The sequence below is a fragment of the Hyaena hyaena genome, unplaced genomic scaffold, assembly GCF_003009895.1.
Source record: "Hyaena hyaena isolate Hyena2069 unplaced genomic scaffold, ASM300989v1 scaffold_48, whole genome shotgun sequence".
NCBI classification, from domain to species: domain Eukaryota; kingdom Metazoa; phylum Chordata; class Mammalia; order Carnivora; family Hyaenidae; genus Hyaena; species Hyaena hyaena.
Window position 1 is genome coordinate 1,869,269 of NW_024080680.1, and position 23,577 is coordinate 1,892,845.

Below are 23,577 nucleotides of genomic sequence, written 5' to 3' on the forward strand. Positions count from 1 at the left end.
TTCTCTCCTCTGCTCTTTTTCTTGCTAGCTTCACACCATTTATTAACCAACAAGTCTATACTGAGGACCTACTATGTGCCAGGCACTGTTTTAGGTACCAGGAAGACAGCAGTGAACAAAACAGACCAAGATGCCTGCTCTTGCAGAAATTACACTGTCAGGGTGGTAAGGGAAACACAAAGAAGGAAGTAGCAATCAAAGCAAATAGGAACTGAAGAGTTTACATTGAAAGTTATCTGGTGATAGGGCTATGAAGGAGGTATACCCTTGAACAGGGAAGGATACAGGGGTGGCTGATGGGCTGGTAGATATTTTTATGCAGTGCAAAGTTGGGAATGTCCTCACTAAGATGGTGAAATCTGATGACAACCTGAAGGAGGTGAGGAAGTGAGTCATGTGCATTTCTGGGTGAGAAGCATTCTAAGCAGAGGAGACAGTGAGAGCAAAGGTACTAAATCAGGAAAATGCCTGGGAAATTCAAGGACCCCTGCCATAAGGACCCAGATGTCTTCCCTTCCTCAGCTCTGTGGGTGGGTTTTCATACCCACTATTAAAGCCAGCCCCCAATTAACTTATGTGAAAGGATGGGAAGGCTGTGGCGCAGATAATGCTAACATCACAATCAATTACAAATCATGCAAAAGATTGGCCAAAACATGCTACCAAAGAGATTTAATGCAAACTCATCTGCTTGAAATCATGCTCAATATTTAGGAACACAGGTATCATCCAAAGGTACGAAAACGGTCAATGCAACAGCATAGCTACCTTAAATATGAAGTGCTGCCCCATTTCAAACAACTGTGTCCAGTTTAGCTTTACATATTGGGTGTCTACATGAACCAAAGTAATTAACATCAGTAATCAGGGAAATACAAATTTAAACAGTATAGGGATTCCATTTGATTTTCAGATTGGCAAAAATTAAGGAATAAAATAAATGCTGGATCACCCAAGCTTGAGGGTGGATATGAGGGTGGGAGACAGCTCAGAAATAGCCAGGGGCAGTATAAGTTGACCCAAACATTTTGGACAGCCATTTGGGAACATCTAGGAGGAATGAAGAGGCACATACACCCTCCAGCCCTCTAGTGCTATACCTACATATATAACCTAAAGAAATTCTCGCATATTTATACAAGACCCATCAACAATGTTCACAGCAGCCCTGTTTATAATAGTGAAGAACTAAAAATAACATTGCTGGCCATGCATAGGAGAATCATGAATATATGTAATATGTTTAAAAGGAATACTACATAGCAGTGGAAATGAACCAATCAGAAAGTCACATATCAACGTAAGATCAAAGAGGAAAAAAGCAACTAACAAAAGAATAATACCTCAGATGAAGCTTAAAAACAAGGAAAATAGCAATTTATGTTGTTCACGGACTTATGTAGTAATAGTAAACATACACGAGGTCGATAAATAACAAATGCAGGATAGTGGTTATCTCTGGGGATTTTTATATATATATTTTAAGTTTACTTACTCATTTTGAGAGAGAGAGAGATAAAACAAGAGCAGGGGAGGGGTAGAGAGAGAGAGAGAAAGAGAATGTCAAGCAGGCTCCAGACTGTCAGTGTAGAGCCTGACATGGGGTTCGATCTCATGATGATCTGAGCCAATATCAAGAGTTAGATGCTCAACCGACTGAGCCACTCAGGCATCCCTAAATTTTCTGTTTTTTAATTAAAAACTGCTTGCGCTCCTCTGCAGCATACAGGCTACTCTCCAGACTTCCCTGGTTGGGGACCGTGCAGTATAAAAAGCAGGGACTGAGGACTGCAATCTTTCTCAGTGTCCGGTGACAGGTATTAAAAAAGAAAAATAAAGGCCTCTCCTGGTGGCGGTTCAAGTATCAGTGGTTGGGATTTAATGAGACCTTTGCTGCCCCCACTCTCTTGCCTCTCACATTACATTAAAAATCTCAGGCTTCAGGTAGTAAGCATTTGTGTCACGTGATCACAATGACTAGTCAAGTTTAAGGGCACTGAAATGGTGTGCCTTTCAACAACTCCTACCAATGGCGCCCTCAGCACGTCTCAGATGACACTTGAGACTCTGAGGATCAAGGCAAGTCCAGTCTACGAACCTAAAACTCCTTAACCCCTTGGATGACAAAGTTTGGGCCAGGAATGGGTGACAGGGACCTGGAACACTGTTCTAATGGACAGCTAACTCTGTTCTTACTTATACTTTATAAAAGGGGGCTGGAGTAGACATTTGCTGTCCAGGATTTTGAGGAACTTCCAGCTATGGCTGGAACTGATGGTGCCCATCTTGGCCCCCACACTGGTAGAATCTGAATGGGAGTCAACACAGCAGAAAGCAGAGCCAAAAGGTGGGGAGGGGGCACCCATCTGCTGGCCTTACTTGAACCCCTGGATACAGGCACACCTGACCATAACTGGAGACAGTTCGATTCTTAAGCCAATATATTTCCTTTCACTTAAGCCATATGGAAACAAACTCATGGTTTAGCATCACAAAAGAGTCCTAACGTAGGGCTTAAAAATGTTTCCAATCCCCTTGCACCAGCTCCGCCTCTCTCATATTCTCACCTTGAGTCAGCCTGTGAAATGCTCACTGAATCCATTTCTTCCTTATGGTTCAGTGCTAGGGCCCTGATCCAAAGGCTCATCCTTCTTGCAGTTTTATAGCTGGAAGAGATGCCAATTAGCAGCTAGTGCAGGGGATTCCCTACCCAGCTGCACATCAGTCATCCTAGGTGCTTGCTAATATGCCAACCTCCACACCACAGAGACCCCGAACCTGTGGCCCTCGGGGGAGATCCTGAAGTTTGCTGATTAACACACTTGTACCACTACCACCCACAGTTCAGCTACAGCCAAGAACTAATGATCTGAGCTGACCTCTCACCTCCCCTTTCTCTCCCAAACTCTGCCCCTATGCCCTCAGGTAAACCCATCCAGGCTCGGCCTTTTCTCAGAGAATTCTCTTCATGTCTCGCCTTGATGAAAACATGGCCACCTTGTGAGGATGCCGCCTCTCCAGCAGACCCCCAAGTGGAGGCTGCTCTTCCTCTCCTGCCTCGGGAGCCCCTGGGGCAGTAAGTGGGCCAGTGTCCTTCTTGTTCCTCACTGCCACACCTAGACGCTGGACGTGTCTTCAGAGTGACGTCTGTGGATGAACACTCACCTACCTTCTCTTTGCTGCTGTCGCTTCCCGAGACTGCTCTCAACTCCCTGAAGAGCTGAGCTTCTCACAGAATCCCTCCCCCACCAGTCCGTGCTGGCGCTCTTGAGGACTTCACCCACTGCTCAGAAGATGCTCCCAGCCTCCTGACCCTTTGGTTTTGTGACCCCTCCACCCACCACCTTTCCTTCTTTCTGCCTGAGACACCCAGTGCTGTGCTCCTATCGTGGACCTTTACACAAACTGTGCCCTCTGCCTGGAAAATTCTTCCCTTTGCACAGATACTTCCTTCTCTTTTTAAACAGCAGGATGAGCTTCCCTGACTACCACATGAAAGGAGCACCCTCCCTTTTATTTTCTGTCATGGTCTTATTGCTTATTTTCTTCCAAATTCTTACCTCAGCCGGTGATTACAAATTCATTCCTTGTAATTTATATCAGGGGCACGACATAATATACCATCGATATAAGGCAATGTAAGTAAACAAAATCTCTATCTTTAAACAAAGATCAGAAAAGGGGCACCTGGGTGGCTCAGTCGGTTAAGTGTTTGACTACTGTAGCTCAGGTCATGATCTCACATTCACAGGTTCAAGCCCTGCATCAGGCTCTGTGCTGACAGCTCAGATCCTAGAGCTCAGATCCTGCTTCAGATTCTGTATCTCCCTCTCCCTCTGCCTCTCCCCCATCATGCTATTTCTCTCAAAAATAAATAAACATTAAAAAAATTTTAAAGATCAAAATAAAATATACAATGTATATTTTCAATTAAAAATATAAAACATATGTGTTGAAATATTGAAGTTGGTAAATGGGAAAAAAATCTTGCCTTATATGACTTCTTTTTGCATAATATGTATTTTTACAACTGTCCTAATAATATGAATACAATTTTTTTTGGTTTTTTCAATTTTACATTCCATGTTTCTCATCTGATTTTTATTTTTCTTGTCACTTTTTAAGTCTTCAGGACCATCGTTTTCACTGCCTCTTTACTATTCCATCCAACTAAAACACAAAACACCATAGCTTATCAGCATTTCCCTTTTGTTGGGTGTTTCAACTGTTCCGTCACATTTTTAAAAACTAATAAACTTTGATACTAAATATGTACGTGCCAACAGATTGTTTTCTTCTTTTCATTATGTCCTTTGACTATATTCCCAGAAATGACATTACCTGGTTAATACTAAGCTACTATCCTATCAAGAATGCAGTAACCTTGACAGTTTCTCAAATTTACCCGAGAGTTATTAGAAAACCCCACACCATGAGAAAAAACAACCCTCCCTCAAATATAACAAACACGACCCCCTACACCTCTGAGTTACTTGTATGACAGAACCATGGAGCCGAAGGCAGAGACATGATGAGATGGGCTTGCACACAGCATCCATGCCTCCAAGTTCCGCATGGTCCAGAGGGTGATGCGTCAGTTACAGCTGCCATTAAGACACCGTATCAAATCACTTTGAGTCTCTGAATGAGAAAGCTATTCCACTTCCAGTTCTTTTTCAACAAAGTCAATAAGAGACTCTCAGCTTGGTCATAACATGTCTTGAACACCTTTCTAATGTTGCCTAATCCCCCTTTCAAGTCAAAAGACAGCAGATCTCAGATACAGAACCTTCAATGGCCAACTTAGAAATGCGTAATGTAGTTTCATCTTCTCAGTGTCTCTTTTGATGATTACCTTCTATTTATGTTACTGCCGACAATCCATGGCCATGATAGAAAAGTTTCCGCTACAATAAATAAACTTAGAGGGCACCTAAGTGGTTCAGTCAGTTAAGTGTTCAACTCTTGATTTCAGCTCAGGTCATGATCTCAGGGTGGTGAGATCGAGCCTCACATGGGGCTCTGCACTGAGCGTGGAGCCTGCTTAAGAGTCTCTCTCTGCCCCTCCCCCACCTCTCTCTCAAAAATAAATAAATAATCTTAGAATGTGCAGAAATTAGAACCCTCATGCATCACTGGTGGGACTGTGAAATGGTGCAGCCACTTGGGAAAACGGTTCCACAGTGCTCCAGAAGGCTAAATGCAGACCTACCATGTGACCTGACAATTCCAATCCTAGGTATCTACCCGAAAGAAATGAAAACATATGTCCACAAACAAACTTGTACACAAATGTTCACAGTAGCATTATTCACAATAGCCAGAGAGTCTAACACAAAAGTCCACCAACTTATGAACGGATAAATAGTAGATGGCATACCCATAAAATGGAAAACAATTCGTCAACTTAAGGAACGAAGTGCTGATGTACATACCCTATAGTGTGGATGAACCTTAAACACAGTCAACTATGAACCTTGCGGAAATACAGACCACATATTGATGATTCCATACATAGGAAAAGAGCACAGTAGGAAAATCCATAGAGACATAAAGCAGGTTGGTGGTTACCAGGGACTAGGGAAAGAGGGAAATGGGGAGTGATTGCTTAATGGGTGCGGGGTTTCTTTTTTGGGTGATGAAAATATTCAGAAATTAGATGTGATCATGGTCACATGACTCTGCAAACCACCGTACTGGACACCTTGAAAGAGTATTTGGATTATATCGCAATCAAGCTATCATTAAATAAATCAATCACTGATGTTTAACAAAGTTTTTTTTTTTTAATGTTTCAGGTTAGCAATGGTAGTAGAGCCGTATTATAAGATTGCTGGCTCTGATGTGGGATTGACTGCTGTTTGCAAAATGCTGTCTCCATTGTCCTGGCTTGAGCCCTCTCTGTGCAAGCAAAGAATGATATCCAGGGAAGGCTTAGAGGGAAAAGCTGCTTCACCAGCTCCACACTGTCCGAGACTAGGCATCTCCTTAATCGTTAAAAGTCTCAAGAGTGTGACTTAATTAAATTTCAATTTCTGGAGTGTATAAATAATGAAATACGGCACTTATGTGTAGTGCTATTTACTTTGTAGCCTATTACTGCAAAACACACTGAATTATTAAAGCGAGTAATTGGATGTACTCAGACCCTCCTTTCTGCTGTCTCCTGCTACCTCTCTTCCCAGGGACTCTCCTGAACTGACAAGCTAAAGTGCCTCAGGTAAACCTGATGCTGTGATGCTGACAAGCTAGAAAATCCCAGTTGTTTAAAATACACCTGGGTGGCTCAGTCGGTTGGGTGTCCAACTTCTGCTCCACGATCTCATGGTTTGTGGGTTCGAGCCCCATGTCGTGCACTGTGCTGACAGCTCAGAGCCTGAAGCCTGCTTTGGATTCTGTGTCTCCCTCTCTCTCTGCCTCTCCCCCACTCGCGTTCCGTCTCTGTCTCTCAAAAAAAAAAAAAAAAAAAAAAAAAGAACACTAAAAAGAAGAAAATATTTTAAAATACAGTCTAAAAGGGGCGCCTGGGTGGCTTAGTCGGTTAAGCGTCTGACTTTCGCTTAGGTCATGATCTCGCGGTTCGTGGGTTCGAGCCCCGCGTCGGGCTCTGTGCTGACTGCCAGCTCAGAGCCTGGAGCCTGTTTCAGTCTGTGACTCCCTCTCTCTCTGACCCTCCCCTGCTCACGCTGTCTCTCTCTCTCTCCTAGAAATAAATAAAACATTAAAAAAAAATTTAAAATACAGTCTAAAAGAGTGCTGTTGGTAACCAGTTTTAATAGGGAAAGAAATACAGAAATATTGTGGGGGAAAAAAAGGCAGAAGATGAATTTGAAAAAATCACACACTCTCATCTAGGGGAAGAATAGATTCCCTCCCAAGTGGAATCCTTCCAGATGAACTCATAGCTATTGGAAGCAGCAGCAGGTCTGCAGATGAGGCCAGAGTGGCCGTTTAGAAGTGGAAACACCTTGATTCGGCCCCTGGAAGGAGAGTCTGGTAATGGGTAATTATATCCACGTTACATGTTGGCAGTGAGAGGCACTAATAAAGTTCCCTGCAAACCACAGGTCTGGGAGCACGTTTGTCCCCTGACAAAAAATTTCCCTGCCAGAGCTGTGAGTATAGCCTTCACTTAGAAACCCAGACATGACGCCGAGGACGGTGCTAACAGTTAAATCACTTTTAATGACCCATGGTTTGGAGTTAAATCAAGCACCATTAATCTTCCACAAAAGGCAGAGAAGCTGACATTTGCCTTGAAGCCATGCTATTATATGAATAGTGTCCACACAGCACCAAAAAACTGCTGGGGGGGGGCAGTGCATAATACAATGATTTGATAAGTACACTCAATTATGAATAGCATATTTTTAGTTTGGAACATGATATCTAAAACATGGCTGTGCTCCTAAACAAAGTCTAGGTCCAATACATACAAGCTGCTCAAAGCTGAAAGTTGTCAATCTTATCTATGTGTCTACATGCGTGCATGTCTGCTTGTAGACACTATTAGACACATACACCTGCTTGGTGGTTAGTAAGTGGCAGTCAGTGCAAGGATTCAAACTCAGGGAGCTGGACTTTTGAAAGCTGGAGCATGCTTTTAATCATCATGCTCTATTTGGGGCTACACACAAGTGATTTAGAAAAGGAACCCACTCTGGGCAAATAAACCCTTTATCTGTACTCAGGGCTCGACACTCAGCGATCTGAGCCTGGACAGGGTTTTAGACCCCATCCACTCACAGCCTCCCCGGGCAGGACGCTCAATGCACACCTTTACCAACTCGGCCTTCATAATCCAGGCATTCACCATTCACTGACATCACGCACAAGTGTACTTACACATATTCCTCTCCCTCTAACTCTGTGATGCCGCCTGGACTCATTCTCATTCTATTTGTTCTCCTTAGGTTTGCTCCTGACACACCAGAGCTTCTATTTCTCCATCTCCCTCTTCTCTTCAAATTAAGCTGTTATTGAGGCTGTAAAATATGAACTAGCAGTGCTAGTTTGAAATAAGTGGCTGGTGACATACGAGGGAAAAGAATGAGGCTTACATATTCTGCGGACGGACACTTCTAGCCTGTTTCCCAAAAAAGAACATGAAAGGCCAACTTAGGGGGAGGAAAAATGGCCTCGCCAAGTAATTTCCATCCTCCTTGGCCTCAGGCCAGTAAGGGATTTTTAATTTTCATAATTTATATACTTTAACTTATTGCATAAGTTATACAAGTAATGCAAACATTCATCAGAGAAAAAATTTTAAATACAGACAAGCCAAAGGGGGGGGGGGCGCACCGTAATTCCAATTCCATAACTATTGTTACTATTTTAGTAAAATGGAATAACCTTCCAGAGTTACATTCAATATACGTGAATGTGTATATATAACTATGTAAATCTATGAAAACATTTTCTTTTTTAATATTTTTTTATTTTTTACTTATTTTGTATATTTTTAATTTTTTTCTTTTCTAGTTTATTGTCAAGTTGGTTTCCATGTAACACCCAGTGCTCAGCCCAATATTAAAACATTTTAAAGGAGTAATTTTTATAACCCATTTTCCCCTTACAGATATGAAGAATCTTTGAAAATAAAGAGAGATTTTATCAAAGGATCTTCTTCAAAGGGATTCTAGAAAGCCATCATGTAGTTCAAATTTCACGATCTGTTCCCAAGTATGGCATGGTGATAAGCAGTTTGACTTTAAAAGCACATGCACCTGGCTTCAAATTCTAGGTCTGTCATTCGGCTGCCCCATTGTGGGCAAATGCCTTAGCCACCTCTAACCCTCACTTTCCATATCTACAAAATGAGCACACTGATCATAGTGGACATCTGCTTTTGGCTTTGGTGTTTCTTAATAGCATCCATTTCGAAGAGTTTCTGGTAAGAGCACCTTAACTGTCTTTTGGGGAAACCAAAAACTTGTTTCCTTTTCTGCTCTTGGTCCATGAGGTTTGGAGGGGCTGATTCATCCTCTCCCTAGGCGTCATCAGCAATCGGATATGCATGGGATCCATATCGGGTCAAGAGAGGCAATTCTGGGACTCGCGCTGGATGAAGTTTTTCCCTTAGCAGTGACTGAAGGAGGAGAAGGTAAGCCTAGACCTGCTGGACTTCTCCAAGGGAGAAAACCCACATGAGGGTGTGGCCCACACACAAGACAGCAGAGACCGAAGATGGGGGGCAAGATGGCCAGAAATCTGGGATACACCTGTGACCTTTGCACTTTACGGGTGTTTTTTTTAAGCTTAAGAGAGTTTATTTATTTATTTTTGACAGAGAAAGAATGTGAGCAGGGGAGGGGTGGAGGAGAGAGTGAGAGGGAGAGGAAGGAGAAGAAGGGAGGGAGAGAGATGGAGGGAATCTCAAGCAGGCTCCAAGCTCAGTGCAGCACCCGACTTGGGGCTCAAACCCACGACCCTGGGACCACAACCTGATCGGAAATCAAGAGTCAGACGCTCAAGTGACACTGAACGACTCAGGCACCCTTGCACTCTACAGTTTATGATCCAGTAAACCCTCTTTTCTGACCAGGTGGTATAAGCCACTAGCTCTCACAACTGCGAATGTTCTGACCTATTTGATAATAGTACTTCCCTCGGAGGCTGTTAGGAAGGTGAAATGAAATAATGCAGGAAAGTGCCTCATACAGTACTGTGGCACATTTTAAGTCATCATTAAATTTTAGCTGTTACCATCATCATGATTATTAAATAACTTGAAATGTATACCAAGTCTTTATTTTTCTCTATTTCAAATACATGATAAAAGCCAGCTAGGCAGAGTAATAAAAAGTATGCTACTTCAAGTACCAGTACTCTAACTGCAGATCAGATGTGAAGTTTTTGTACACTTTTTAAACTCTGAATGTTTCTTCTAAAATATCAATTTCCAATGTGTTTCCAACTTCTCTTGTGTTTCTTCTAAACCAGCAATTTTGGGGCCCCTGGGTGACTTAGTAGGTTGAGTGTCAGCCTCTTGATTTCTGCTCAGGTCATGATTCCAAGGGTCGTGGGATCGGGCCCTGTGCTGAGCTCCAAACTAAGCATGGAGCCTGCTTGAGACTCTCTCTCTCTCTCAAAATGAAAAAAAGAAGGGAGGAATTCCTAACAAGCCATTCTCCCTGAGGGGTAAAATCTGACACTGGAGCCCCAGAGCTTATTACTTTAAGGCCGGCTGAGGTCCTTGTGAGTCTCATAGAACAGGGAGGAAGAAAATGCAGAGCCTTTTCAAGCTCAACCGGAGAGGTAGACAAAATTCTGCATTTGGATTCCCCAAGAACAACCTCCTAATTCCCATGCACATGAATTTGGACACTTAACTCATCCTCCACTTTTCTGAGCTGGGAAACAATAGCTCTCTGCCCTTAAGGAGATGGCAAAGCTTCAGGTAGCCACTATCGCAGGCTTGACACTCCCCAGATCAACAGTCCAACTGCCCGAGAGGCAGTCAGGAAGGTCCTCCCTCATCTACATCTTCCACTTTTACTGAGGATCAGAAGACTGAGATTGGTGAATTATTATTATTTTTTAATGTTTATTTACTCTTGAGAAAGAGAGAGAGAATACAAGCAGGGGAGAGGCAGAGAGAGTGAGAAAGAGGATCTGAAGCGGGCTCTGACAGCACAGAGTCCGACATGGGGCTCGAACTCATGAGCTGTGAGATTATGACCCGAGCCGAAGTCAGATGCTTAAATAACTGAGCCAGTCAGGTGCCCCTGTATTATTTATCACATATAAAAGCTGAGTTTTGATTTCCTCAAATCATTATCCAAGAAAAGCCGGCCCTAATCTGCCTGAGCCCTAGCTCCTGTTTGCTAAGAGCTTCTTGTGTGCAAGAAACTGTGCCAGCTTTTTACCTGTGTTAGTTCATTTTACCATTGAACTTAGGCAAAAGCCATGATTTGCTGAGGAGGAATAATTCAAGGCCACACTGCCAGTTAGCTGGGTCTAGTTAAGATTCAGTTCCTGACTAATAAACAACAGTGGACAATAAATAACAGTATTCGGAACAAAGAGTCATTTGTGGAATGGCCATCATGAGCTAGCCCAGTGGTAGGTGCTTTATGCACATTATTATTATTTTACCTCTTCGGACCCCAGTTTCCTTCCCCACGAAAGTGGTCATGTTCTCCATTGTCTCTTACTTAATGAATTTGTACTAGACTATTTCATATTTCATTCTGTTGCCAAAAGAGGTCGGGGCTAGGGAGCATGGGCAGACATCAACACATCACCTTCATATATACCAAAGTCACTCCTTGCCGGCACAAAATCAAGGAGTCCCAATAAAGGCATCAAGTCAAGAAACTCCTCTTTCCAAGGGCAATTTTCAGAATTTCGTAATCTGAAATAAATCAAGTGCTGGGCAAGATCTGGAAAGGAACACAAAATGAATTCCCTCTTCAGCAGAAGTCTCTTATTTTTTCTTTTGAGAAATATTTATATGGTGGTAAAATATATAACATGTAATTTTGTCTTTTATTTTCTTGCAGTGAGATAATATGAAGGGAGGTAACTCCAAGGGTGAAAAAAATCTGTTTCTAAATTTTCTTCCAAGAATCTCACCTGTGAGTCTGTATGGGGATAAGAATCACTATGGCTACTCTTTGCTGAACTTAGTGTTAAAAGCAGGAGCGAGGTACTGAAATTAGTCAGAACTCCTTGGTGGTAAGTGACAGAAACTCAGTTCACGGATTCTAGGCAAAGGATGAAGCAGCACAGCCAGCAAAGGGCAGAAGCTGGCCTTGGGAACCACATCAGGCCTTGTCCCTTCACCCCCATCGCTCTGCGTTGTTTCTCACTTTGGGTTCATGTACTCTCAGTGCACACTGGCTCTCTCCACATGGCAGAAACACAGCTGTCAATCCTGGATTTCATACCTTAGTCTTAGCCCCTAGAAGTAGTTTGCCATTATACCGTCTCTGATCCAATTTTTTAAATCCCTACAAAAGGGTCTAATTTGGCCCAAGAACCTATCCCTGAATCACCTGCCACATTGGACAAGGTTAAAGGCACAAAGTGGCTGCGCTAGGGTGGGGTGGACATCCACTGCTATGTGCGCCCTGCAACTGTTCCCCTTTCTCTCCATCGACAGCAGCGGGACTTTGATCTAAAGAACCATCTGGTTCAGGTAAGATGATTTTGGGTACAAATGCCAGAAACCTCAACTCCAATGCATGTAAACAGAGGGCCCAACACAAGACAGGTGTCAGGATTCGTTGATTCTTGGGCTCAGGGATGTCCTCAAGAATCCATATTCTCCTTTCTCTACTCTACAGCTCACAGTGATGGCTTCATCCTAAAGCTGGTTCATGGTAGGATCATGGTAGTAACTGGGAGTATTTATTTCCTTGTCTCTATCTAGCATACGGAGTCTTTTGTCCAATAATATAAAATATGTGCTTCCCTTCCGGTTGGTTCAGTCAACTTGGGTCAGGTAACACCTGTGGACCAATAACTGTTGCCAGAGAAATGGATTTATTGAATGTTTTAGTCCTGGATACACGCAATTTATACCATGAAAGGGGTGGGATTACCATGCCTGGCTTAGACCATCTCCTGGAAGTATGTATGGCCCATGCACAAACTACAAGGTGGCGGGGATACAAGTTAGGAGTCAATCACAACATCTACCATATCACCTTCCCCAGGTGGTTTGAGTGGTCATGGCCTCATTCAGTAAGCAATCATATCCCACCCCTCCACTCCTTCCCGGTCCCTCATCCATACCACAGGCATTTAAACCAACCAAAGTCAACGAGAGGTGAGAAAACATGCTCTTGCCCTGATACGTAAGGGAAGGAAGTTAGAATGGTCCAGGTAGTAACGTTTAGCTTAACACAGAGATGGTCACAAATGGAAATATGTATATGTGTACATATATAGGTTAGTATAAACACATACATGTTTTGCAATGTCAGCTGTGAGGGTCTAAAAGAAATGACCCAGCACCTAGTCGGTCCTAGCAGCACCTAGCACGTCTCATACCCAGATCTTGGTTTCAAATACCATTCTCCAATAAGAGGAATCAGGGCTCCTTGAAGAAACGGCTGATTCAAAAACTAAAGCAGAAAACACACAGGATAAGCCTGGAGCATCCTGTAGTGCCAGAGAGTAAGGAAATGCTCAAACAACCAGAAATGAAAACAAAAACCAAAAACACACTGATGGGAGTATGTCAAAGAAGAACAGAAGCCAACTGTAAGAGCTCCTAAAGGCCAATAAAGAAACAATTCCAGCAACAAAAAAGTCATGTTGGCTTGTCATTCAAGGTATAAAATAAATATCCATAGGTTCATAGTGATAAAATGAGTAAATAAATAAATAGAGAAGAATCAAATCTCCCACGCAGGAGAATTTCGAGTAATTTATAGATACTTTACCTTCAAGAAGGGAGAGCACTGGGGTGCCTGGGTGGCTCAGTCAGCTAAGCATCTGACTTCAGCTCAGGTCATGATCTCATGGTTCGTGGGTTTGAGCCCCGGGTCGGGCTCTGTGCTGACAGCTAGCTCAGAGCCTGGAACCTGCTTCATATTCTATGTCTCCCTCTCTCTCTGACCCTCCCCTGCTCACTCTGCCTCTCTCTCTCTTAGAAATAAATAAAACATTAAAAAATTAAAAAAAAAAAAAAAAGAAGGGAGAGCATCGCTTCCCACTCTTTAGGTATGTGGGCTATGCAGAGACCTCCTTGTAAAGTATACAGTATGGGAAGGGGGTGGAGGGGAAGGGCAAGCTGCCAGTAGAAAAACCTGAACAAACACCACCTGTCCCAGGTGACCAAGGCTGATAACAGCAGTCATAAATCATGGTGATAGCATATACACTTGAAATGCTGTGATGAAAATGGTACCTTACCTCTCTGGCTCCCAATAACCCATAACTTAGTGCTATAATGAGTAAAGCATCAGACACATTCCAATAGTGCAGCATCCTACAAAATATCTGACCAGTGCTCTTCAAATCTCTCAAGGTCACCAAAAACAAGGAAAGTCTGAGCAACTGCCACAACCAGGAGGAGCCTAAGGAGATATGACAACTATATGTCATGTGCTATCCTGGCTGAGATCCTAGAACAGAAAAGGGACATTCTGTAAAAACCAAGGAAATGTAAAGAAACTGAACACTAGTAATAACGTATGCTATTAATTCATTAATTATAACAAATATATCATAATACTGAAAGGTATTAATAATGGAGGAAACTCGGTGTAGGGCACAGGGAAACTTTATACTACTTTCTCAATTTTTCTAAAAATCCCAAACCGTTCTAACAATTAACATGTATTGGGGCACCTGGGTGGCTCAGTTGGTTAAGCGTTTGACTTCAGCTCAGGTCATGAACTCCCAGTCTGTGTGGTCAAGTCTGGTGTCGGGCTTTGCTGACAGCTCAGAGCCTGAAGCCTATTTCAGATTCTGTGTTTCCCACACTCCCTGACTCTCCCCCACCCTCCACTCTCTCTCTCTCTCTGTCTCTCAAAAATAAAAAACATTAAAAATTTTTTTAATAAAAAATAATAAAAATATCTATTAAAAAGAAAAAAAAATATCTATTAAAAAGAGCACCTGGGTGGTTCAGTTAGTTAAGCATCCAACTCTTGGTTTGGGCTCAAGTCATGACCTCACGGTTTGTGAGTTCAAGCCCCACATCAGGCTCTGTGCTCACAGTGTGGAGCCTGCTTAGGATCCTCTTTCTCTTTCTCTGCCCCTCCTCCACTCACAATCTCTGTCTCTCTCTCAAAAATAAGTAAATTAACCTTAAACTAATTTTTGAAAAGAAAAAGAAAAAAGATACCCTCTCTTTTAAGGATGTTATAATTAAAGATCCTCACGATGCTTCCCATTGTTCTTCACTATGAGATTATTTTGAACATTATTTAATAATATGTAAGTTATTTACATAAGTAAAATCTTAGCATAGTGCTGGCACAAGGTGGGTGCTGAATTCATTCATTAGGTCATTTGACAAATATGTATAGAGTACCTACTATGAGATCATCTCTGTTCTAGGTGCCAGTGGTACAGTGATTAATAAGGCATGAACTGTACATTGCAGGAGAGGAGCAAATAAACTATAGTGTTCATGCAATAATGTGTGCTATAAAACAACAACCTAACCAGGGTAAGGGTGTACAGAATGACGGTGATGGTCCTTTTTCCTAGAGCAGCTGGGAAGACCCCTCTAAGAAGTAAACTTGAAAGCGTAGCTTGAAAGAAAGGAGCTAGCAACCCAAGGATGTGAGCAAAGAATATTCCAGCGCAGAGAACCAGTAAAAAGGGCTGCGGTGAGAACGAGCTGAGTGTATCTGAAGGCTGGTGGAGCTGAAGCAGAGCGGGAGAAGATGATGTCAGAGACCTAAATGGGGCTGAAATCAGACAAGGGCCTGAAGGCCAGACTAAGAAACTGAATTTTCTTCTCACTGTGACCAAAGGGCTTTCACCAAAGGGCTTTCACCAGCCAAGACCCGACGCCGTCTACATCTGTAACATTACTCCAGCGGACTGTAACATTACAGAAGTGGACTGTAGAGGGTGCTAGAAGGAAACATGTAAACCAGATCCTGTGCTACTGTGGAGGCCCACGTGTAAAAGACAGTGGTTAGGAGCCAATGGTAAGCACAGCCGCAGTGGAAATGGTGAGAGTGGGGGTATGTGTTTTTTTAACCTTTTCTTTTTTTTTTTTTGGTTTATTTATTTTGAGAGTTACATACGCACAGGTGGGGGAGGAGGAGGGAGAGAATCCCAAGCCGGCTCTGCACTGTCAGCACAGAGCCCAACATGGGGCTCCATTTCACCAACCACGAGATCATGCATGACGTGAGCCCAAATCAAGAGTCGGACCCTTAACCGATGGAGCCCCCCAGGTACCCCAAGAATGGGGATATATTTTGAGATTAAACCAATAGGGCTCGCTGATCGATAAAAGGCAGAATCATGGAGCAATCAACAAAAATGAATGGGAATAGAATCAAGACTTACAGTACAGAATATCACAGACAGTCCCTTTAAAGTGTTCTGGGGCTACCGGCTGATTACAGGATCACCACAGAGCTGGCATTTTGCTATATAACAGCATGTGGCTTAAGGGAGGCCTTTATTCAGGCTTTAACCCTCTGAGAAGACTTATCTCAGACACCAAAGGGAACTGCAGGAAACGGTGTCTCTTGATGAGCGAGTAAACACGCTTCCTCTCACTGGGGCAGCGTGGGACACTGCCAAGTGTAACGTGTTTCTCTGTTGTCTCCCTGCCCCCTTCCCTCCCAGATTCTGGGAGAGCACCAACTTTCTTCCACCACTGTACAAGGAGAGCCTGGCCCAGAATATATGTGCAATAAACATTTGCTGAATGACTGTGGAATAAAATGGCAGGAGACCTCTACAGCGCTTTGAGTAGCCTGGAAACCCTATTTTAAGAGAGAAAGCAGCAATACCCACGCCAGTGCAAGAAGAAAAAGAATAAAGTTCAGGAGAGGGTTGGGATTGAGTAATCAGCAAGAGTTCTAGGCTAGAGCCAATAACTGAGAAACTGATTTTGCAAGAGGCAGCACAAAGGGCCTAGCAATGCCCATTGCTGGGATTTTACAGCTAAACTGGATGATCTCATCACAGGCTCATCAAATGTCAGAGCTGGAAGAGATCTTGGAAAACTTTTGGAGTAATGTGCTCAGTTCACAGATGAGGAAATTAAGGTGAAATGGGTTGGGACTAGAACCCAATTTTCTGGCCTCCAGACGCCAAATTCCTTTCTACATTCCATTGATTAGCAATTTGATTCAACTGCCTTTTGCATACACAGGCTCACAGAGGAGTTTTCAGAAGTGAACGGGAGAGACAATCTTCTAAAGTTTATCCTCCAGTGAAATTCTTTTTAGAATTCATTTCCATGAAAACAAATCATCCCACATGAGCAACTTTTCCTCTTATCATTCAGTGAAAATACAGCAGCCCATCATGATTCCCTTTTTGACATGGCTGCCAGGAAGCTTAAAGCTAAATTTAATACTCAATCCTCATAACAATGGTGGCTCAGTTTTTGACAAACCGTGCTTATTTCCTCCTCCTTTTCATGACTTTTCATTTTTTTTCTGACGATTTCAATGGCCTTATTATATATATATATATATATATATATATATATATTTTTTTTTTTTTTTTTACTGAAAGTCATCTCAAATGCTCTTTGGAAGTTTAGCCAGGTAAAAATCACCAATAAACCAAAATAAAAGGAAGATTTTGTTTCTCTTGTGCACTTGGAACGGCTACTATGATCTCGTGGTATCCATTTTCAGATCCCACCCCTGACCTAAAAGCTTAGACCTTACCTCCGGGCTTTATATTTATAGAGAGGAGAGGCCACCACAGGACAGATTGCATACAAATGACTAGTTATAAAATTGTAGGGTCTGTCTGCTAACGAGGCAAGTCCCTGGAAACTTCTCTGAAATGAAAACAAGATGTGGAAGGAGAGGGCTATGTTTCCTGCGCTGACGTGGCAGAACTTCACTTCCAACAGTACCCTGGGGGGGGCCAGGCAGCCGGGTCCACGGATGGTCAGCAGGTGGTGGACTGTACCACATCCAAGTGCAATCTCACTGCTCACTACTCCCCAGGACGGAGAAATGAGCTCGCGTAACCTTCATCTCTTCTGGCTTGTAGCCACATAACGAGATTAAAGCACCCAATTTCTAAAAACACGAGGCTTTCTTTTCCCTCCCTAAAATGAAATTCCTTCTAAACCACAAAAATTTAACCCAAGCAGGATTAGGAAAGCAATAAAGGAGCTCAGGCAGAGACCGTTCCTCCTGCTTCCTTGCTGTCTCAGAATCTTCCGTCGCCATTTCTGTCCAGGTAGTAAAAAAAAAAAAAAAAAATGTTACTAAGTCCCAAAAAATGTCAACTTCTCCAGAGGACACAAGACTTTCACCTTTATGCATTTGAGCTTGAGACTTCTGGTGGCTTTTTTGTTTTTCACTCTTCCCTGAGTTTTTAAATTTTGTTCTATATTCCTGTGGTGTTGGCCATGACTTCCATGATAATATAAGAGATATGTTCAAAAAGAAAAATGGCTTCAGGAGGTACTGCTGCTCGTGAAAAGAGTCCTTCCCTAAAGCATCCATCTGGATTCTGTTCACGATCTCTTCCTAGTCAGTCGGAGCCAATTTGTTCCGATAGAGACAAGAAGATCCTGTCCCGTGTGCCCAACACCTTGAAGAATGAGACCGTTGTAAAAATCTGTGACGTTTCTTTAGAAAAATCTCAGAAGAACTTACGAAATGCAGGCAAGGCTAGTTAATGCAGGACACCAGCATAGCAGGTAAGGGTGAACCGGGCCCCGGCTGCCTGAATCTCCATCCTTACCTGTCACACGTGATCTGGGAACCTTGCACAAACTGCTGAACCGTGCGCATTACTTTCCTTAACTGTAAAATGGGGATGATACTGGTGCTTACGTCATAGAGCAGGCTCTCAAACACTGGCGTGGGTTAGAAAAATAGGAGGGCTTATTCGAACACCGACTACTGATCTCACCCCAAGGGGTTCTGATTTCATGGGGCCTGGGTGGGGCCTGGGAATCTGCATTTCTAACAAGGCTCCAGGTGACACAGCTGCTGCTGGTTCAGACTGCACTTTGAGAACCACTATCACTGGGTTACCATGCAGATGACATGGTTAATACATGTACGTTATGGTAACAATGACTATTTTTACATACTGCTGTGAGCACTGTACCTGGTGAAAGGTTAGCAACGTTAAATGGTGTCAGTTACTACTGATGTAAAAGTCGGCCCATCCACTTACAAACCGTAGAAAACTTGCAGTGGAGCCTTAACATTATAAGAAACCTCCGTTCCTAACAGAAATATCCTTATTTTAAGGGATGCATACATTCATAAAAGGCTGTAAATGGCTCCAACGGCTTAAAAGAGACTCTAGACCATTGGGGTTTTTTCCCCCTCTCTTTAAACTTGTCAGTACCCATCTGTACATTTATTGTGAGGCAGAAGAGAAACAAAAGCTGACACAGCTACTTCTTGAGGTTTCATGTCTTTTCTCTTAGTTACAGTAAAAGCGGCAAAACAGATTTACTCATTACCGCCAAAAAGAATTCTTCAACTCATTTCAAGTAATTAAGGAGCCCAGCAGCACACGCAGTCGCAGTAACGGCAGTTAGAAACATCACCAGCTTCCAAAGGGCAGAGGAAACAGACTCGCAGCGAGGGTATTGTTAAAAAGCTCTACACAACAAAGGAAATGAAGGCAAATCCCTAACCTGGGGGCGGTCCAGCAGCCCGGAGGACAAAGATATAATGCTCTGCTGAAAAGCTTGTGGCGGGTTAAACTCAATGCAGAGAAAGAGAATATCAACCCTAATGTCAAAGGTTACGATGTTTTCCTTGTAAGACACTTGGTCCGTGCTTAAGTCTGAAGTCCCTCTCTTCTGCCCGGGCCACGCCACGCTCTCTCCACGAAGAAAACTTTTTAATAAACCCAGGTCGAACGCCTCTTCTGTTCTAAGCACAGGGCGATTCGAGGTTCAACGAGAGGCGGCTAGCGAGTCTTTGGTAAACATCTAACTTTTCCAACTCAATCACATCTTAGTTTTTGGTACAGAAAAAAAAATTCTCCAGTGAAACATGAGACGTAGATACAGCATTCTTGCATCGTGATGGCTTTTGGAAGATTAAACAAAGGGTGCACGTTTGCAAGAATGCAAACACACGCCTTGCCCCGAGTGTTGAAAAGTGTAATACATAAGCCACCCTCCGTGACGCTTCTCTTTCAAAAAGGTACGTGATCAACAGCACTGCGCTGTCAACAGGACTCCACGAAGGTGGCTCTTACTTTCCAGGGGAGCAAAGACAAATAGAAGCGAGCAGCCCCTGGGTGCACTTGGAGTCCGTCCCTCCAGCCCGAAGCCTCCCCCGGACTCGGCACGGGCTGAGGGAGTGAGACACGGGTCCCCCAGAAGGGATTCTGGGGCTGCCACGACTCACCTCGCCAACTTCTCCAGGCTCGCGGCGCCCCGGCGGCCGGCTCGGGGGCGCGGGCGCGGGGGCCGGCGGCGCCTAGCGCGCGGGCCGGCGGCCCCCAGGAAGGGGCCGGGGCCGGGGAGGCGCGCGGGGGCCGGCGCGGGGCGGCGCTGCGGGGCGGCCGCGGGACGCGCGGGCGGCGCGGGGGGCTCGGCGCGGCCGGCGCGCAGGGACAGCAGCGCGAGCAGCAGCGCGGCCAGCGCGAGCAGGAGCAGCGCCGCCGCCTTGCTGCGGAGCTTCATGGTGCGGCGCGGCGGCGGCGGCGGCGGCGGCCCCCGGGCGGCGCGGCCCCTCTGCGCATCGCTGCGCGCTGGGCGGCTGCGGCGGGGCGAGCGCAGTCGAGCGGGGCGGCCGCCTCCACCGCCCGCCCGCCGGGGACTGGGGTCCGGGCGGCCGGCCGGCGGGCGGGCGACGGAGGAGGAGGTGGACCGCGACGGGGAGGGGGCGGGAGGGAAGGAGGAGGTGCGAGCAGGGCTCGAGGAGGAGCGGCCCGCGCCTACCGTACTGTGTGGAGTAGCTGCCCGTCCGGCCACCCGCCAGCAGCCAGGAGACTGGCGCTTAGGCTTCAGGTAGGGCAGCCTCAATACCCCTTCATTCATTCATTCATTCATTCATGCATGCATGCATACATGCACTCATTCGTTCATTCATTCATTCATTCGTTCATTCATTCATGCATGCATGCATGCACTCATTCGTTCATTCATTCATTCGTTCATTCATTCATGCATGCATGCACTCATTCGTTCATTCATTCATTCATTCATTCATTCTTCAATCTGCTCGTCCATCCATCCGCTCATTGCCTCCCATACCATTCCATTTCCTTCCTCATCCCGTCACTCACTTACTCTCCCGTCACATCCACATCGGCTCTTCATCTCTTTAATCTATGCATTTCCCCCATCACTTATTTTTATCCATCTTTCCACACACCCGTGCATCTCTCTATACGTCCGTTCAGGCAGGGGCATCTCTGTTCTGTTTGCCCAATGCAGGGCCTGGTGCTTGGCGGATATCTGTTGGACAAAATCACTCCAAATCCATGTAGTCTAAAGAAGTTCCAGAAAAAAAATTCCAAGTCTGGATTTAAAATCTGACTCGGTCCCCTACTGCCTCAGTGATCCTGAGCAAGTTGCACAATTAGAACCTTCATGTCCTTACATGCAACCTGGGAATGAGAACACTGCTCTCCACGGAGGCATTGTGTGGACATTAAATTTAAAACACACATTCAAAGAACCTAGCACAGTGCCTGACTCAAAATAGGTGCCCAATAAAAGCTCTGTGATCATCACTACAGTAAAACGTAGCTTATCATAAATACGTAAATGCAAAATTTTTTTTTCTTTCTGACATAGATTTGAGATAGAGTATAGCTTTACCTCCAGTGTAGAAATAGTCTTCAGAGAACTTCACAGCTATAAGCACCAGATCAAGTTTTGGAACTTTCAGACCATTCTTCCAGGGCATCTCCAGTCACAAATCTGAAGCATTAGGACACAAACTGTTATTATTCACCTTGAACTGCCAACCAATGTTCTATTAACTCTCTTTTCAGCAGGGCCACAGCACAAAGAAGACCAGAGATAACAGGGTCTCTGAAATTCTACCAGAATCCACGTTGATTTAGAAAGCATTTAAAATTCAATTGTATCCCTGGGGCACCTGGGTGGCTCAGCTGTTTAAGCTTCCCACTTCAGCTCAGGTCATGATCTCACGGTTCATGGGTTAGAGCCTGGGTCGTACTCTGTGCTGACAGCTCAGAGCCTAGAGACTGCTTCGGATTCTGTGTCTTCCCTTCTCTGTCTAACCCCCCCCCCGGGGCCCCCATTCACACTCTGTCTCTCTCAAAAATACATTAAAATTCTTTTTCTTAAATTCAATTATATTCTGAATGATTCTTATATTAACATTATATTTTAATTATTTGGGAACCCATTGTATTTAAAATTTTAGGAATGAGAGGGGCGCCTGGGTGGCTTAGTCGGTTAAGCGTCTGACTTTCGCTTAGGTCATGATCTCGCGGTTCGTGGGTTTGAGCCCCACGTCGGGCTCTGTGCTGACTGCCGGCTCAGAACCTGGAGACTGTTTCAGTCTGTGACTCCCTCTCTCTCCGACCCTCCCCTGCTCACGCTGTCTCTCTCTCTCTCTCTTAGAAATAAAAAAAAAACATTAAAATTTTAGGAATGAGAATGTTTAATAACCTGGAGCTTCTTCAAAGCAGGCACCATGAAAGGGTGCAAGGTCAAGCGTGGCCTTCCAGTGGTTCTCCGTGAGGGTGAGATACCATTCCAACAGAAGGCATCTAAAATTGTGAGAAGGATGTTTTGGGTCGTCACAAACACTGGCAGGTTCTGTCATATGTTAACCCTCGACAAAGCTCAGAACACTGTAGCACAACAAGAATTGTCCTGGGCCAAGTGCCTTGTGAAAACCCTGCTGAGAAACTCTGAGCTATGGTAAGGCTTGGTGTATAGGCCTTCCAGATTTAGAAATGGCCACCATCATGTTGCTCTGTGGCCCAGTGAAGCAGAAATTCCCAAATTCTGTCTTGCCACATCTCTTCTTCCTCAAGGAGGACACATATGACAAGGATAAAATAAAGCAAAGTAACAATGAAGTAGTGCCTGGTGTTTTAGCCTCAAACACCAAAGTGAAACTTCGAATAATTACACTTGACCAAACAGAGGACTTCATTTTCTTAAACTCCACTGACTTACGTCCTTCTCCTGAATCTAAACCCAAGTTTTGGATTTCACTGCTCTGATTGGTGGAGAAGTACAACTTCTGGCATCACGGAAAAGGGGTTCCAGATACCATGTCTATGGCTCACCCAGTTTCTCACTTAGATGTTTACTATGCAAAATGCTTGTTTATTTGACCCCCATCCCCATTCCTGAAATCTGTTTCTCCTCCTGGAATTTTGATATCTCTAGACACTTAGTTGCTCAAGCCAGAAATTAGGTGGCAGTCATTCTTGATTTATCTGTTTCTCTCACCTCCTGTGTCAGTTACCTATTATCTATTGTTAGTTATTATTATCTGTTGTTCATAACAAACTACTCCCAAATTTGGTAGCATAAGATAATGCACATACAATCTCATCATTTCTGTGTGTCAAGAATCCAGGGGCACCTGGGTGGCTCAGTTGGTTAAGCAGCCAACTTCACCTCAGGTCATGATCTCATGGTTTGTGGGTTTGAGCCCCGCATCGGGCTCTGTACTGATGGCTAGCACAGAGCCTGGAGCCTGCTTCAGATTCTGTATCTCCCTCTCTCTCTGACCCTCTCCTGCTCACGCTGTCTCTTTCTCTCTCAGAAATAAATAAAAAACGTTAAAAAAAAATTTAAAATCCAGAACACCTTAGGTGGGTCCTCTGCTTCACAGGCTTTCACAGGGCTGCAATAAAGTGTTGGCTCAGAGCTGTGGTCTCATCTGAAAGTTCAACCGGTGAAGGATTCACTTCTAAGCTCACTTATATGGTTGCTGGAATAATCCAGTTTCTTTCTGGTCAGTGAACTGAGAGTCTCTCTTC

General features: G+C 44.2%; 1 protein-coding gene across 1 annotated transcript in view; it reads right to left on the reverse strand.

Annotated features, from left to right (window-relative positions):
- GXYLT2 (glucoside xylosyltransferase 2) overlaps positions 1–20,432 on the reverse strand; it is a 90,672-nt gene extending 70,240 nt beyond the window's left edge. Inside the window, exon 1 of the mRNA XM_039230568.1 lies at positions 20,004–20,432. Coding sequence (XP_039086499.1) covers positions 20,004–20,281 — 278 coding nt within the window. The 5' untranslated portion in view covers positions 20,282–20,432. The remainder of the gene's footprint in view (positions 1–20,003) is intronic.
- Positions 20,433–23,577: the final 3,145 nt, after the last annotated feature.